This window comes from Gouania willdenowi, chromosome 14, assembly GCF_900634775.1.
Source record: "Gouania willdenowi chromosome 14, fGouWil2.1, whole genome shotgun sequence".
Taxonomy (NCBI): Eukaryota; Metazoa; Chordata; class Actinopteri; order Blenniiformes; family Gobiesocidae; genus Gouania; species Gouania willdenowi.
Genome location: NC_041057.1, coordinates 33707791 through 33726650, shown reverse-complemented (window position 1 = coordinate 33726650; position 18860 = coordinate 33707791). Strand labels below are relative to the sequence as shown.

The 18860-nt window shown below is 35.2% G+C and overlaps 1 protein-coding gene across 1 annotated transcript; it reads left to right on the top strand.

Annotated features, from left to right (window-relative positions):
• Positions 1 to 5505: 5505 nt before the first annotated feature.
• LOC114476100 (brain-specific homeobox protein homolog) lies at positions 5506 to 8329 on the top strand. The gene is made up of 3 exons (XM_028467376.1): positions 5506 to 5870; positions 6471 to 6661; positions 7997 to 8329. Exons 1-3 carry the CDS (start codon positions 5627 to 5629, stop codon positions 8243 to 8245), a joined length of 684 nt encoding a protein of 227 aa, XP_028323177.1. The 5' UTR covers positions 5506 to 5626; the 3' UTR covers positions 8246 to 8329.
• The last annotated feature ends 10531 nt before the right edge of the window (positions 8330 to 18860 follow it).

The window sequence follows — 18860 nt, the reverse complement described above, 5'->3', positions numbered from 1 at the left end:
ATGGGTGTTACCATAGGCCTATAAATAAATAACTGGTTGGCATTTGTTTGGCTACGACGGTATTGTAAATCACACTGAACAGTTTTCATGTGATCAACTTTTTGTTTTTTACACAAAAGGCCTTTTTCTTTCAGATATCGTTCACAAGTTCTAAATCTTCTCCTCTGCAAAGATAATCCGATCAGTATCTTATTACAGTGCTGTTGTATAGCATGATGATTGAACAGGTTTCACTAGCTATACCAACAACCCCTGGTTCCATTTTTCGTAGGTTTTTTTACTGTTTCCAAAAAGAATGCGTTTCACCTCCAGCAGGCACAATTCAGACTCCACCACAACCAGAGACTCGGGAGGACCACACCTACCCACTGGTACCCAAGCCCAGCTCCTAATGTCAGAAACAGGTTGCTGAAGTCAAGTCCCTCCACAACGTCACACGAAGGAAAAAGCTGAGGCTGATTTTACAGAATGATGGCAGCACAGTGTTCAGAAATGTTGGCTTTATTTTATTTTTTCTCCTAAATTACAAACATTTGATCATACATGTGGCATATCAAAGATTATTGGGTATTTTTTAAAAGAAAGTGAAGTTGGCCTCACGTTGGTTGGTTCATCGCTTCAAAACCATTGACAACTGGTGGTTTCAAGCGGTATTGCATGTGTTACAAGTGTCAAAATGTTACAGATGGTGTTTGCCAAGTGTTCCAAAAGTCACGCGTAAACAAACAGTCAATATTGGCCCAGTTCAATTACACAATGTATTTCTTTTTTATAGTTTAGTTTTGTTATAATAATAGTGGCCCAATAGAATAAGGCCTAACCAACTGTATTTTACAGTTTTTCTCATAACTATTAGTTCAACCTCCACAACATTTAGTCATTTGTTTCACATCATAGTAGCAATTTCTCTTTCCTGGAACAAATTATAAATGCTTTTGAACATTTATCAGTTACTTTCATACAATTCTGAGCTGTTTTATAACATTATCATTTGCTTATGTCATGTCAGTCAAAATGAACTATATAGATGCTGAATAGTCGTTCCAATAAAACTAATAGTCTTCATTTCATTGCTTGAGTCATTCCAAACAAAATTGTTGTCAAATTTTGTCAAGCTAAATTTTTTACCTTTCTTTATAATTTTTTCCTGGAAATGTTTCCTGAAATAAACAAGGGATGATATCCGTTGTGATGGAGATGAAAATATCAGGCCAGACACAGGAACATCTGGATGTGCCAGAAGGATTTACCTATGTTCAGTTACAATATGTACTGTTACAGTATATTGTTCATATTTGTGCACAGCTCTACCAAAAGGGTGTTTTTTATGTTAGTTCTAAATAAGTGACTGTAGTGTATTTTTCTTTTGCACTATGCTGTAGAATTGCAAAAGGCATATACAGTAAAAATGTGAAACGTACGTATTCAGTGTCTTGTTCTCACTTACTCCCCGAACTACAGCAATGTGTAACTTTACTGTAGTTTTCAAATGACTGTACAAGTATAGTGTATAGTGCTGTCTGCAGCATTTTCAGGTAGTGTCACTTGCATTGCATTTCATAATGAAAACATGACAAAGCCATTTGACTCTTGTTCATAAACAATGGCGTCATCACTTCTCATTTTGACGAGGCTGCAGTTTCATTGACATGAATACTTGCTTTTGAGGAATGGACTCTCCATCTTGCAACTGCTGTTTAAATGTTAATAGTGATGTGAGAAATGCACCAAAGCCAAAAACTGTAAATAAGGAAGCACGTTTCTTGACCTAACATATCCTTCTCTATAGAAATGAAAACTCACTTTAAGAGATTGTTCCATCGTCTCACCGTAAACCAGTGGTTCTCAACCTCAGGTAGGGACCCCATTTTTATATTACAAATTTCTTGCGACTCCAGAATATTTTTCTTCCTATGAATTTAGTTTTTGATCATTTAGTCTGCTCAAACAAGGATTGTTGTCCATGCTAGCTGCTACATGTTTAGCACTGAGGTGCTAGCTGCAGCTAGAAGAGCTCCAGTGATTCACAAACTCTTTCTTGCACAATTTACACAACTGGGCTTTTATTTACCATTTTAAACTAAAATGAATGTCCACAAAGCACAGCAACGACTTCTCCTCTGGTTCTCCTGTTTCTTGTTGTGGTCTGTGCATCAGTTTAATGGGTATACTGGGAACTCATGAAATGAGAACGGTTCCACGCTGTTGGGAGTGCAACATAAATAAAAATGTAACTGCATTATTTTTTTAAATATATATATATATATATATATATTTTATGTGTTTATATGTTATTTTTCTGTAATTAATTAATTGCAATTAACACGATAAAGTCCCAGCGCTAAAAAAAATATATAAAACATTTTAATCAGTCATTTTTTAGCTTTTACTACTAGATATTTCAAGTGACCCCCATTTTAATTCCAGGCGACTGCACATGAAGTGGGGTCACCTGGAATGTTTTTTTTATACATTTACATTGTTTATACTTTAAACACAAACATCATATCTTGAAGATGTAGTTTAGAAAGGGTAATCCTAATAATAATGATAACAATATTAATAATAATGGACAGTCCTACATGCCGATGAGTGACACTTGCAGTGACATAAGCACAGCTTGAGCTCAGTGAGCAGAGGCTGAAAAACATCTTACGCAAACGTGCCACTTAGTCCATTGACGTCGTTGCTGATCGGCTCCAAGTGTGACTTAATGAAATGGCCCCAACAAGCTGCTTAACGGAGGATCTTTAAGACAAATTCATCGCCATTTCTTTCATTTACTTTCTGTTATTTTCCATTTAAACTTGTTGTTACGCTGCAGGTGAGTGGAATAAAAAGCTCCCTCACAGCTTCTCTCCATCATTACTTTTAATAAGTTCTTCTCTTTTAAAATAAAAGCTTTGCTGTTCCTTAAATCCATGGAGGACTATGGGGTGCTGTATGTAAAAACTCACTCACTGTTTAATAGCAGACATATTTTGAACATTTACCTACTTTTTCTTTCATTTCAGACAGAAATTCATGGAAAACAGCATGTTCTCTATATCATTGTTAAAAATATGTACACAGGAAAAATAAATCTAAATTTAAATGTAAATGTGGGCTGGGCCTTGTGATCAACAGGCACGTACCAGCCCACTTTGTATAATTTCAAAACATTTAGCTTTACACTTGGCGACCAATTTAACATTTAGATTTACATTTAACATTTAGCTTTACAGTTAACATTTAGCTTTACAGTTAACATTTAGCTTTACACTTGGCGACCAATTTAAGTTTCAAATTGAGATTTAACATTTAGATTTACAGTTAACATTTAGCTTTACACGTGGTGACCAATTTGACATTTAGATATAGATTCACATTTAACATTTAGCTTTACACGTGGTTACCAATTTGACATTTAGATATAGATTTACATTTAACATTTAGATTTACACGTGGTGACCAATTTGACATTTAGATATAGATTTACATTTAACATTTAGATTTACATTTACATTTTATATTTACATTTAACATTTACGTTTATTGAACTTTTACATTTAGATTCAACATTTACATTTAGATTCAACATTTACATTTAGATTCAACATTTACATTTAGATTTAACATTTACATTTATTTTCCATGTGTACACATTTTCTACACTAATATAGAACATGCTGTTTTACATGAATTTCTGTCTCAAATGAAAGAAAAATGAACTAAATCTTCATAATTTGTCAGCTATGAAACAGTGAGTTTTAACATTTGACACCCCATAGAGGACAAACAGTGTATGTATTATTTTAAAGCATAAATGAATATGTTTGGTGCTCCTAGACTGATTAGGATTTTTTTGCTATTTGGAGGAGGAGAAAACCTTAATTTCAGATTAAATATAGATATAAAGATATATGTAGAGGATCAACAGGTGTCAACATGTTGATGTGAACATGTTTAATGTGTAAACATCTGACAGTGAATGCAGCACGGCTCCTCTCATGTAATTAATTTGTTCTTCCCCCACCTGATCAAATGGAAATCCTGTTCCTCAGGCCGAGGATTACTACTTCCGTTCTAATATGAGCCCTAATTGCCTAATAGCATTGCAGCGTGAATTGTGGCTGCATTAGGACACTTTCACATTAAGCGGACTGATTGGAAATGTGATGACAACACCGTATCAACAAATTACTGCGCACCGCTTTCTTTGATAAATGGGCCCAGGAGCGGCACTTGGACTCTGCCGGGTTTTAATAGCCACAATTACTGCCAATTTGAGTGGAATTACACGGTAGACCTGTGGCAGGCAGCAGGATTCATGGTGACACACAATCACACTGTAGGAGCACCAAGAATCCACATCAATAATTACTCATTACATGATGTAGGCGTTTCATACAAGTCAAATAGAAAAGTAATAATACTCAAGGACTAGTGGAGTCTCACACTGAGATATTTATCAGAAAATTATATGTATCACATTAGTGAATATGTTATATATACCAAATAAAATATCAATGATTGATAGAGATAGATAACTAGATAGATAGAATGTGTCAAAAGCAGGGCCCAGGGGCCAAATGTGGCCCTATAAAAAAATAGTCACAAAAGTGTACATCCTGCACCTACACACACACACACAACCCACACACACACACACACACACACACACTCACACCCTCTCACACAATCACACTCACACACACACTACAACACACACACACTATCACACTCACACACACACCCACACGCTATAACACACACACACACACACACACACTCTATAAGTGGAAATAAACAATATTTAGTACAGTGGTTCCCAACCTATTTTTGATTGTGACCCCCTTTTGATATCAAGAATTTCTGGCGACCTTAAAGATGCTTTTTTTTTCTTTCTTTCTGCACTTAGTTTTTGCTCATGTTTGAATTCAGATATATATATATACTGCATTTTAGTTTAACTAAATTTATATTTGATGAAGTGAAAGTATAGGAATACACTTGTTTAAGGTTGTGTGTCCTTTTAATTAATAATAATAAAAAAATGTACCCCATTTAAACTCAAGGTGACACCACATGGGGTCCCGAACCCAAGGTTGAAAAACAATGATTTAGTGGCTAAATAGAGTTATTTCTATAGTATTATGTCGATCATTTATAATTCTCTCTCTCTCTCTCCGCCCTTCTGGGCTACCCGTACCCCATTTGAGAAACACTGATATAGAAGATTAAATGCAAATCAAGTCAAAAGTCTTTCATTGAATGTTTGGTTTTTAAATGAGCTGACAGGGTTAATAACTGTCATTACTTTATGATAAACATATCAATGACTAACAATGGCTCTGTTAACATGTGTTTTAATGGTGATCTGTGTGTAACAGTGTCTCCTCCTCATTCTCCTCATCCTCCAATCACAAGACACGCCTCCTCCTCTCTGCTGAGCCTCTGATTGGCCAGAGCTCAGATCAACTTTCTAAACCCTGTTTGTGATTAAAAATCGGTACCTGTGGAAGTCGTGGAGCACACGGAGCAGTGCGATGATGGTCTGAGGATCCATCCTGGCCCTGAAAGAAAGAAAGAAAGAAAAGGAGAATCAGAAGCTGATGAAGCTTTAGAACCAATCAGAAATCCATCCATGATGAGTCTGAATTACGCGTCTGCGGCTCCTCAGAGGTCCACGTCGTTCTTCATCGAGGACATCCTGCTGCACAAACCCAAGCCGCTCAGAGATGTGCTGCCCTCGCCTTTCTGCGGGCCCCTGGCCTCCAGGATGCCCCTGCTGGAGTACGGATACCCGCTGATGCCCACCCCCATCCTGGCCCCGCATCCGCACCACGCGCTGCACAAGCCCGAGCATCACCAGTACTTCTTCACCTCAGGTGAGGATGAGGAGAAGATCCACAATATCTGGATATGGTCAGGAAAAAACAGGAGTTTACACTATAGTTATTGCACAAAATGATAAAGAAATGTTCAAACGGAATCTTAAATCAAATCTTTAGAGAATCATATCAGAATAATATACTTTATTTCTCCAGGGGAAATAGATTTTTTTTTTTTTAACAGATGCTCCAGAAAAGAAGAAACACTAAAACATAAAAAGGAAGAAAAGAAAACGTACATAATTGAATAAAAGACTGTTAATTAAATAGGGATTAAATAAAGGTGCACACCTACAGGACAAAATAATAAAATACAAATGTACAATAAAATACAGATAATACAGTATATACAAATAGAAAACGTATAAATAATTTATATATATATATACACACACATTTACAGGCGGGACAAGGAGAGATGCCTTAGACCAGGGGTTCTCAACCACTTGCTTTTTATTTTGTTTGTTTGTAGAATCAACCAAATTTAGTTGAAAACACATGTATAATCGTTTTTAAAACATAAATCTATATTTCAGCATGCCTGTCAAAAGAAAAGTTTCTTCCAAAATAAAAGCCAGAGCATGATGCTGTGTGCAGGGATGCAGATGCCGGCCCTGTTCCAGCACCACGGGGACCTACCGGGGAAGCACTGCAGACGGAGGAAGGCCCGCACCGTGTTCTCCGACTCCCAGCTCTCCGGCCTGGAGAAGCGCTTTGAGGTCCAACGGTACCTGTCCACACCGGAGAGAGTGGAGCTGGCCACGGCCCTCAGCCTGTCCGAGACCCAGGTATTGAACACACACAAAACAAACAAAAATGTATTTGAAAAAACAACTCAAAAATATATATAAAACGACAACAATAATACACAAATCCTTAGTTCCTTCCTGTGTTAATGCTTATTATTCTAACATGAATGTTTATAATGTGGCATTTGAATCATATGCAATCACATTTATAATATTGCTTATTTCTGTCAATAATATGCGGCTGTTCTCAATGTTTTGGCATTAATGATTAAGTAAATATAATCAGTGTGAAGTGAATGTGAGAAATGCAGCTTTAGAGAGGACTCTACATAATAACACACACACACACACACACATATATATATATATATATATATATATATATATACATATATATATACATATATACATATATATATATATATATATATATATATATAATTCACATCACATTAAACTCATTTTAGTTCAGGGGCCAAATAAGGAGCACTTTGATCTAAAGTGGGCCACGCATTTTATGCAGGAAATTTAGTATAATTTCAACATTATTGTGCCCTAGTTTGCACTTATATACATAAAATACAAAAATATGTAAGACACTGACAATATCTAAGCAATAAGTAATACATATCAGTCCCAACATGGTCTTCACCTTCAATTTCCATTGATTTTGATTTCAATTTCTATTTAATTGAGGGTAAAAATTGTGTAATAATTTTAGGAAAATTAAATAACTTAAGTTTTTCCTCAACAGTTTAACATTAAAAATGACTCCAATCAGGAAACTGAAAACGCTGAATGTGCATTAAATAGAAAACATTGCCAGATATTCAACCAACACTAATGAACGTTCCTACAGCTTTTAATGGTCGGAGCTTTTCCAATCATCCAATCAGGATCGAATGCGCTGTTGCATCCGTTGCAGGTTGAAGAAAGAGGATTTTTTTTTCCTTTCACTAATATCAGACTTTCTTTTAAAAACCCTTTTCTATGTTTTGAAACCGGAATGAGAATTAGCATTGCCTTTTTCTAGTGATGTTCTTTCTTTTTTTAATTTATATGTCTTTGTTTTCATCACTGTATTGTCTTCTACATGCACTATTATCCTGTTAGTATTTATTTTTGTTCTGCTCTTATTATTGTGTTGGTGCTAATGTGAATTTCTCCTCTGGGGATCAATACGTTCTATTTTATTCTATTTTAGTTAGAAATGTGTTATAGTTCTTACTTATATCATTGAATTTTAAATGATTAAATATTACATATAGCTGTGGATAAATCATTTCAGTTATAAAATATTATGGATCACGTGTCGTGGTATTTTAATTGCTTTATTGATTCGTTTTTAATGGGGCTTTTTTTCCACCACTGCAGGTGAAAACCTGGTTCCAGAACCGTCGGATGAAGCATAAGAAGCAGCTGAGAAAAGCCCAGGATGACCGTAAAACACCGGGGGAGTCCGGGGAGAACTCCAGTGAGAGCGACCTGACGGAGCGGGGACCGGAGGAGCTGAAACGGGTTCTGGAACCGGTCTCTTTTCTGCTGGAGGAACGGGACCAGGACGAAGACGAAGACGATGTGGACATAGAGGACGACGTTTGTTCACCGGATCATTTACTATAGTCCACTCTTTTCACTCTGTAAATAACTGTATATAACTATAAAAAAAAAAAAAAACACGGACTTTCTTTTATTCAAAGTGTTAAATCGGTGCAACACTGAGTATAAAAAAAACAACAAACTAAACAATGTTAATATGAGATCGTTTTTTAAAGCGTGCAATGTAGTAAATCAAAATATATTCTTTTTTTTATTTCGAAACGTTACGCCCTTTTTCGTTTAATTTTTCTTTTTTACAAACCTCATAAATAAGCTATAAATAAGCATTTATCTGTAAAATAGACGCACTCACTGTTTACTTTGGCACTTTTTCGTACTAATTTTGTTTTTATTCTGTCTACTTTCGATCATGTTTTTTGCTGTTTAGCTTATTTTTTTGTTGGAATATTTGTAACATTGCTTTGTTCTAATAATATGATTATTGTTCTGTTGCTCTATGTACATAAAAAAAAAGTGGTATATATTCGATTGTTGCGTCTTTTTAAACATTATAGACTTGTTTCCGTTCAGCTCTTTGAAAGTAAAGTGGTATACAGTATTAAAATCATTTTGTTCAATTAACAAACACCAACGGATTTTTTTTTTACACATGAATACAGTAGTTTTTAATCGTCTAGGAAATTACTAATTTAGAACCTAATAGTATAAATAATGAATTAGTAAATAAACAATAGATTTTTCTTAGATTTATTACATTATGTGTTAAATTACATTAGACAATAAGTAACATTACACTCATGTTTTATATTCGAAAAAAGCGCTGCTATTATTATTATTATTATTATTATTATTATTATTTCTCCAAAGTGATGTGAATAGGCCAGAAAGTGGGATGGCTTTTCTGTGACACCATTAAGGCAGAGTTTTTCAACCTTGGGGCAGTGACCCCATGTGGGGTCGCCTGGAATTTTAAATGGGGTCGCCTGAAATGTCTAGTATATGATAAAATATATCAATTACTTAAACACAAACATAATCTTAAACAACCATTCTATACTTCCATTTTCTCAAATATAGTTCAAATAAAATGCAGTATAAAAATATCTGAGCCAGTTCAACCTGTCACTAATCCTGGGTATGATCTTTTTCTAACAGTGTAACTAATTCAGGAAGAAAAAAAAGTGAATTTGGGGTTGCCAGAATTTTTTTGTTGGGATATTTTTTACACACACAAACACATTTTTTTTCTTGTATTTTTCAGTGTGATTTTTTTTTTCTGTTTTTCGAAATAATTTATTTCTTCTGTTTTTCTGAGTCATTTTTTTTTTTTTTCTGTTTTTCGAAATAATTTATTTCTTCTGTTTTTCTGAGTCATTTTTTTTTTTTTCTGTTTTTCGAAATAATTTGATTTCTTCTATTTTTCTGAATCATTTTTTTCTGTTTTTCTTTGTATTTTTTTCTATTTTTTTTGCAATTTTTTTTTTCTGAATTATCGATACTTGGAAATTCCATGAGATGATCCATTTTATTTTAAAGAAATAAATGCACCTGTTGTTTTAAATGCCCTCTAAGCTCAGACAAAATAACATGAAAAACGGAAGAAGAAAAAAGTGTCAAAAAAGAAATAAAAAATAAAATTGCCCAAAAAACAAATTGTCCTCAGGAAGTCAATTACAATTACATTCTCAATTACAATTAATCACAATTACTGAGCCTGAAATAAATAACCTAATAAAAGTTAACCTTCGTCTTGTGTTAGCTTTCTGTTAGCATCTGTAATGCTAACGGGTCCTAAATCAGCTGTAAAATACATTAAAAAAAATTTCTATGATCTAATGTATTTCCCATCTATTGATTACCTTGTTAGGCTTCATAGTCAATGAAATAGATCATGAATGATGATGATTAGAATGGTTTTAATGTTTTTGGTGTGGGTGTCGGTGCCTTTTTAGTGTCAGTATAGATTTATATTTGTTTAATGGCAAAATGTGGGAAAACTTGATACGAAACACATTTTAATAATTGTTAACTATATATGTGTAGAACTGTAACTGTAACATGGTTTCACAGTTTAGCGTTAAATAAATTTATCATTTTTATAGAATTTTCATGGCTAAATGTTACGATTACGAAGTCGACTATATCTGGAGTCAGTTACAAATTAATTACCACAGCAACAGATTTTTAGATTTACAATATCATTATTGTAATTAATTATCAATTACGCAATTACAATATATAATTCACCCTGATCCAGAATAAATTACGATTTCCATTCTTATTTGTAATATTTCCTTGTGAGAAGTAATTTATCTCATCTTCAAAATGGGAGCATCAGGGGGGAAATTGCAGCACAATAGGGCATGCAGAAGGTGATCAATTAAAAGATTAAGCGTTTTGCAACACATGGACGCATCTGCATTTGCTCCTAATAGCAGGGCCATCAGCTCATTTTCAGGAAGCCTGCCGCCTTCTAAAAGCGTTCTCCTCACATCAAAGAGAGCTGCAGGTCTCCTTCAGCCTCCAATGGACAGAAAGGGATGCTAATTTGGCCCTTCATCTATACTGCACTGAAAGACTCCTTCAATTAACTGGATTTCAATGGTTAAAATGAGTAGGTGGGTCTGAAAGAAGATTCAGACTGGACAGGCAGGGGTTCTCATTAAATTAAAAAAGGGATGGCCCGTTTGTTTCCTGCTCGCATCTGAGGATTTAACACTAAAAACATGGGGCTTCAAAGAGCCCATGATGGGTTAAATAGAGACGCTAATCTAATTAAAATATTGCACAGAGGTAAATAGAGCTTTGATAATGATCTGAGGGTTCAATTAGTAAAATGAGTTGCTTGAGAGGGTTTTGTGTTTAAACAGTAAAAACATCTTGGCTGTAACAGTAGCTCTTCTTCAAAGTGATTTTACTTTTACTTGAGATTTTTCCTTAAAAACACTAATGAATAAAAATGAAGACATTTGACAATATTTCATGAAAATGACCAACCAAACACCCAATGTCATTTAGACGTTCTTTTTAGGGCTAAATATGGTCTATCCATATTAGCCTCGATTTATCCCAAAAATAATTGTTGAAATTGAAGGTTTTTCTGGACTGCCAAAACTTCTCCAAATTTAGCCCCAATATAGTGGTTGAAATTTGGTTATTATTGGACCATCCAACCTAGTCCAATTTCAGCCCTTATTTAATTGTTTAAATTGGGAAGGGGGGGTTCGCCCCAACATACCGGTAGTCATTGAAATTAGGTTGTCATTGGCTCGTCCAACTTGGTCCAATTTTAGCCCAAATATAGTCATAGAAATTGGGTTGTTATTGGACAGTCCGACTTGGTCCAGATTTTGCACATTTGGTCCAAGTTTGGTCCCAAAAACAGTCATTGGAATTAGGACTTCTCTGGTAAGTCTCTTCACTGTTTTATTTGGACTAATTTGGACCAAATTAGCCAAAAAAAACAAAAAGGTATTGTATCAACTTCAAACATAACAGCCCACAAACATAAACCAAAATTATTTTAAAAATGTATTGTATTATTAATTAATTACCAAAATTCTAACAAAATTGATCTCGAGTACATAGTACAATGACCAGAAAATGACGACTTTTCACTTTTCTCACAAATCTTGACATTGTTTAGATGTGTGGCAAAGACATCTTTCCATTGACTTTTCGACTATAGTTTGCTGGGTGGGGAGTAATTGTACCAATAACCTCAGTCCATGATAATCCCAATGTTAAATTATTTCTACTTGAGGTCTCACTGATTACCGAGCACTAAAGGCGGTTCCTGAATTCTTCTTAATCGTCTTATTCTTATTACTAATATTATTTTTCTGGCACTTTACTTGGGTTTTTGAGGCCATTCCCAGGAGCGTAATTTAATCAAATTTGGCAGGAGGGTATATGTTGGTGAGAAATATAACGTAATTCTTTGATGTAATTTCAGGACTCGTTAGCGCCACCTAGTGTTTGTAACTTTCGACTGGTTTGAACAGAGGAGACTGTGATGTCCCCTTCAGAAGAACTACCCATGGACAGAACTCTCTCTCTGTGAGGGCCACTAACATCTGGAACAGTCTCCCTCTGCACATACGGGAGAGTCCTACACTGGTCAGCTTTAAAACCCAAATCAAACTACGGCTGAAAAGAAACCAGTCATGTGACCACTAGACTCTGAACATTTCCCTGCGCTGCCTGTATTGTATTGTATTGTGTTATGTTGTATTGTATTGTATTATTCTATAGTATGTTGTCATTTCTTATGTATTTGCCTGCCTCGGGACTACGGATGAAAACTAGCTTTGTAGCTATAATCCGGCATATTTACATTTGTTTTACACTGATGTTCATTAATGTGCAATGTCCCTATCAAATAAATAAATAAAATAAACTAGCTGGATGGCATTCAGTAGGTATATGCAGTGGACCGTGACCAGCAAAAATTTAATTTGGACCAATAACCTAAATCCAAAAGGAAGTCTGCAATTTTGAGTTTAGAGGGCCAAATTTGGCACTTTGTCAATTTTTGGCCAAACCACATCGTCTTTCTTTAAAGGTGAAATCCTCCTAGTGTTAATAATAGGTTTGGGTTTTTTTTGTCCCTTTTAATTTATATTTTATTATTGTATCAGTCTGATTTTTAGGATACAAATACAACTTCCAAATACTTATATACCCTTTTTAATACATAATTTAGAATTCATTGCATGATACAAGCTAAAAATAAAAAAATTAGAAGCTACTTGAGAGCCAAGATAAATAAAATAAAATGGGTTAAAAATGACCAAAAATGGTGGAAAAGGTGGTGAAATGGGACTTTAAAAATCACAGAAAATGGTTAATAGTTACAAATTAGAGCCACTAAAAATTGGTTAGAAGGGTTCAAAGTGTCAATATTGGTCAATTAGTAAGAACAATTAATATAAAGTGGCAAATAATGGACATGACCAAACGTGAATGTGGTTAAATTGGCAAAAAAAAATAAGCATTAAAGACGGTGTAAAGAGGTTAAAAGTGAAAATAATGGTTCAACATATTCAACATTGGGTGGAGAAAGTGTTTGAAAGGGTTTATAAGTGCTGAACATGCAGTCTTGAAAGTGGAAAACATGTGCAGGAAAAGCACTGAAATTTGATGGAGAAGTGGCAGAAATGGGAATAATGTAGCAAAAATGCATTAAAAGGAGCAAAAATATGGCAAGAAGAAGTGATGAAAATAGGTTAGAATATGGTAAGTTTGGTGTAGTTGCAAAAAAAAAAAAAAAAAGAAAGAAAAATTAGCAAAAATTGTCTCAAACCCCTTGATTAATGAAGCAAACTTTTTAAAAACATTACTGATTTAGAATCCTTGTAAATATGCTTATAGTGTCTGTCAGGAACCAAGCAATAAAATTCTTAAAAGTTTTACTTACCACAAAACAATATAAACAACATAAACCATGAACTCAACAGGCCTGTAAAAAACTGACCCTCAAAATGAGCCATGAAAGCACATTTAAGCTCTCTGGGCTAAACTCATTAACAACACAAAGATAAACTCAAAATGAACATAAACTTAAACTGAGAAAAACGAGCTAAACTTACATGGCTGCAGATGATAGAGCCTGATGAGCTGGCACAGGATTTAACAGGCTCCACCCCTTTTTCCTCCTTTTAAGGACACCTCTCTAGTAGCTCATAGAAATACATTTATTCACGATAACAAAACATAATTTTAACATTGTTTAAAAAAAAGTGTGCACAACACTTAATCAAAAGGATCAAATAAAGCAAATTCAAATCAAATAAACTATAAAGTGTGAAAATGAATTGTCTGGGTTGTGGTCGACTGTAGCTAAAAGCTGCAGTAGGCCTCACTATTCATAAATATGCTTAAATAAAGATGTAAAAGGTTGAAATTGCAGCTTGAAATCATCACTGACTCCTAAATACACAGCCACCACTTTACTGTGTCTGTGAAGCTCCGTCCGTTGTTCGTGCAGCGCTGCTCCATGAGAACATCATGTCAGAGTGTGTAACAACATCTCATCTGTGCTACACAACGTTTGTTGCTGTGAATGAGACCATCCATTTGTTGTTGTTTAATTATTACGGTCGGGAATGATGTCATCAGGATCATTTAAATTAGGTGAATTTATATTAAGTTGATTAAAACTTAATCAATAAACCTGATCAGATTCAGTAAATCATTGATCCCTGAGTGGAATTTGCAATTGGGTGACATTAATGCTGTTCTCATACATCTTTATATGACATATAAATAATTAAAAAGGAGCAGTCAGAATAATCCAAGTCACTACAACTTATATCAACCTTTTGATCGTATCTTACTTTATTTTTAACATACATTTTTCTTTAATTATGAGATTTTTATTTATTAGTATTTGTTTTGTTTTCTCACAGGAGTTAAAAACTAATATTTTATGAAAAAATGATTATTTCTAAAAAAAAAAAAAAATTAGATAAAAAAACTTTACGTGGAAAACATGGAATTTGGAACAATAAAACAGATTATTATTGCAATATACAATGTTGATGATTGTTACTGACAACCCCAAAATGAGTATCTCAGAAAATTAGAATATTGTGGAGAGGTCCAATATTTAAGACACCTGGTGCCCTATTCTAATCAACTAATTAACTCAAAACACCTGAAAAGGCCTGTAAATGGGGGTTATCATGTAAAAATCACTTTTCCGAGCTTTATATAATTTTAGTGTGTAATTTCCTCCAGATTGATTCACGTATTTTTTAGTAATCTTTAAATCTCCTGCTAGCAGCCATTTTCCTGCTGTTATGCTCGAGGGGACGAGGCTCCGCCTTGGGGACGAGGCCCCACCTATGTTCTCTTCCTTTCTTCAGCCCACAGCACCCACCTCCACGGATTTAGCTTTTAATTTCCTTATTTTAAATACTTTTGTATGAAACCCCTGGCTTATGTTGTCTGTCTTCATTAATGTACACATTCAAATAAAAAATAAAAATGTAAATAAAACTTGTACCCCTCCCCCGCTTCCAGCTCCATCAAAACAGCTACAGTCACAGCAAACAGCTAAGAGATAACTGCGTGTCGATCGGTTTACTCTGCTCATCGTAGCAACTGCTGCCTTTAGTTTTTAAAAATGCCTTCAAAAACAATGCAATCCCTACTCTGATCTACTTCTTCAGAGCCAGCAGCAGCACGGGTAAGCTTGTGCGTGTGTGTGTGCGTGTGCGTGCGTGTGTGTGTCAGTGAAAGGGAAGAGATCTCCTGTACGTTAGCATTCCTCACTTTGATAATCATTCTAATGTATTGCAGCGAAAATGTAGAAAGTAGCCACATACAGCACACAGAAAAACAGAAGTAAACAATGTCCATGCATGTTTGTATGAGTACTGAAGGGGGCGTGTTCATGGGCACATCAGACAAGCTTGGAGTTTCTTAAAGAGACAAAATTGAAGCGTCATGAACTGTGTGCTACAGAGGGAAATTTAGTTGTTTTTTATATTTGCTGCATTTTCCCAAAAAATGTCGGTCGCATAGTTATTTGAGTATGCTATAGAATGGCACTATGTGCCTGAAAAAACATGATACCCCCCCCCCCTTTAAATGGTCTCTCAGTCAAGTTCAGTAGGCTACACAATCATGGAGAAGACTGCTGATGTGACAGTTGTCCAAAAGACGACCGTTGACACCTTGCACAAGGTGGGCTGCACTACTGCTGAGTGGTCCATAGTTACTGTATGTTCTCTGATGAAAGTACATTTAGCATGTTCTTTGGAGATCAAGGTCCCAGAGTCTGGAGGAAGAGAGATATTTTTTTGTATCGGTCTTAAGTAATATTCTAGTTTTCTGAGATACGGAATTTCTGATTTTCATTAGTTGTCAGTTGTAATCATCAAAATGAAAAAAAACTAGTACAGTGTCCGTCGGAGTATGTATTCATAGAGTGGGAGCTTAAGTAGAGTTGTCAGTTATGGGCATAATAATAACAACATACTCTGTAGCATTATAAAGGGGTATATTTGCGGGTGCAAAGTAAAATAGCGTGAGCAATTTCCCTGGTTTAATTCTATGGGACATGTGCATGATAAATGTGTTTGTTTTTATTCATTTTTATACTTTTTTCTTTTGGTGTATTTTTCTGTAATGTGTTTTTTGGAGTCATTGTGTGTATTTTTGTATGCTTTTTGGTGTAGTTTTGTGCATTTCTGTTGTTATTTTGTGTATAAATATTTCGCTTTGTGTATTTTGAGTGATTTTCATATTTTTGCTGTTGTTTGGTGTACTTTTCTGTAATGTACAATTTTTGTATTTTTTTGGAGCCTTTTTGTATATTTTTGTGCATTTACAATGTTGTTTTGTGTGCTTTTTGTATACATATTTTTATTTTTACAAGTTTTCATTTAGTATATTTTTATTATGAATACCTCTAGTACAGTGCCAGTTGGAAGTATGTATTCATATAGTGGGAGGAGCTTAAGTAGAGTTGTCAATTATGAACAAATGAGTATGTGTTTGAAGGTTGGATGTACAAAGAGGTGTACATACGCTGTACACTGTAGTGTTATAAAGGGCTTTATTTGCTGGTGCAAAATAAAACAGCGTGTGTGATTTCCCTGGTTTAATTCTATGGGACATGAACATGATAAATGTGTTATGTTTTATTTACTCATTTTTTTGTTTGGAGTATTTTTCTGTAATGTATGTTTTTTCAAGTCATTATGTGTATTTTCGGATCCTTTTTTGGTGTAGTTTTGTGCATTTCTGTTGTAATGTTGTTTTTTTGTATAAATATTTAGTTTTGTGTATTTTGAGTCATTTTCATATTTTTTGTTGTTTCGTGTATTGTTCTGTAAAGTATTTTTTTGGAGCCTTTTTGTGTATTTCTGTTGTTATTTTGTGTGCTTTTTATGAAAATATTGTTTAGTTTTTTGTTTTATTTTACTCATTTAGTATATATTTATTATAAATACCTTTTGTGTGGTGAGGGCGTGTGTGCCTGCGTGCGTGTGTGTGTGTGTGTGTGTGTTCCCGTGAAATGTTTGAGACGCTGATGACCAAACTCCATAGCCATTGTAGCGCTTAATCAGAAATAGGAGTGTGACGATGTCTCGATACGGCAATATATCGCGATATTTTTTCGTACGATCGATTATCGATATGCTCGCGCTAAGTATCAATTTTTTTTTGGGGGAATTTTTTTTTTTTCCAAAACCTTTTCTACTTTTTCACTAAAATGTACAGGTAGGTCTTCACAGAAATTTTGTCGCTGTTTGTTGAAGGAACCAATATATTGTTTACTGGAATATTGCACTATAATGATGTCAATGGTAAGAAAGACCCTATTTATTGTTTACATAAAGCACTATTGGAGATACTTATTTGTTTACATTGGTATGTTGACACTTATTTACGGAAATGTTGCACTAAAATAGTGTCACTGTTCATAGAACACTTTTTCAATGTATCGTCTTTCAGAGAAATAAAATAAAAAATGTATTTTTTCACAAATGGCGCAAAACAAAAAGTAAAGCTTCAAACTACGAGTGAATGAGTAAATTAAAGTATTATCTACAATTCGATACAGAAACGTTTTTAATATTGATCTTTTTTTTTTTAACCCAAACAAACTGCGACACAGTAATAAATTCCGAACTGGAAGTTGCGCGCTCAATACCGCGCTCATTACCGAGAGGGCCACAATCTTAAAATTAACGTTTTGCTACACCAAATTACTCCAAAATAACAGATGCACATACTTGGGGCATTTGGAACCCGTTGATTAAGTTTCAGGTCGAACTCACACCGCGTCAGGGAGATATTTGCTCCACACACACACGCATGCACACACACACACACACACACACACACACACACACACACACACACGCACGCACGCACGCACACACACACACACACATGCACACACACACACACACGCGCACACACACACACGCACACACACGCACACACACACACACACACGCACACACACACGCACACACACGCACGCACACATACGCGTGCGCGCACGCACGCACATACACACACGCACGCACGCACGCACACAATTTTGCACATTTTTGCACAATTTTGCACATTTACAGATATTGTACATGACGTGTGTTATAAAGGCTATTTTGTACAATAGGTGTGCCTTCAGATCTTTACTTGTCCTTTGGTGTACCTTGGGCACAAAAAGTTTGGGAACCACTGCAATAGACAATGAATGATAATTTTCCATTTCACTTCAGACATCCATCCATGACCCACTTGCTCCTTTTTTCAGGGTCGTGCAGGTCTGCTAGTGCCTATCTCCAGCTCTCATTGGATGTGAGGTGGGGGTACACCCTGGACAGGGCACCAGTCCATCGTAGGGAAACATAAAACCTCTCACACTCACTTCTACATAGTTTAGAGACTCTAATCAACCGAACAGTCAGTTTTTAGATTGCGGGAGGAAGCCCAAGTACACAGAGAAAACCAATGCAAGCACAGGGAGAACATGCAAATTCCACACAGAAAGGACCCAAGTGTCCATCCTGGCGCTTGAACCCAGGACCTTCTTGCTGTGAGGCGGACGTGCTAACCACTAAGTGACTTGTCTGATAAAGCACGTGGCCGTTAAAAGCAAATCAAAGTTTAATTACCACTACCTTGATTATATAAATTACATTTTAGGTTCAAT

Excerpts from the sequence above, each read along its gene's own strand:
- LOC114476100 (XM_028467376.1), top strand. The coding sequence starts at position 5,627 with ATGATGAGTCTGAATTACGCGTCTGCGGCTCCTCAGAGGTCCACGTCG. Across the intron at positions 5,871-6,470 it reads CCAGTACTTCTTCACCTCAG|GGATGCAGATGCCGGCCCTG; the intron begins GTGAGGATGAGG and ends TGCTGTGTGCAG. Across the intron at positions 6,662-7,996 it reads TCAGCCTGTCCGAGACCCAG|GTGAAAACCTGGTTCCAGAA; the intron begins GTATTGAACACA and ends CCACCACTGCAG.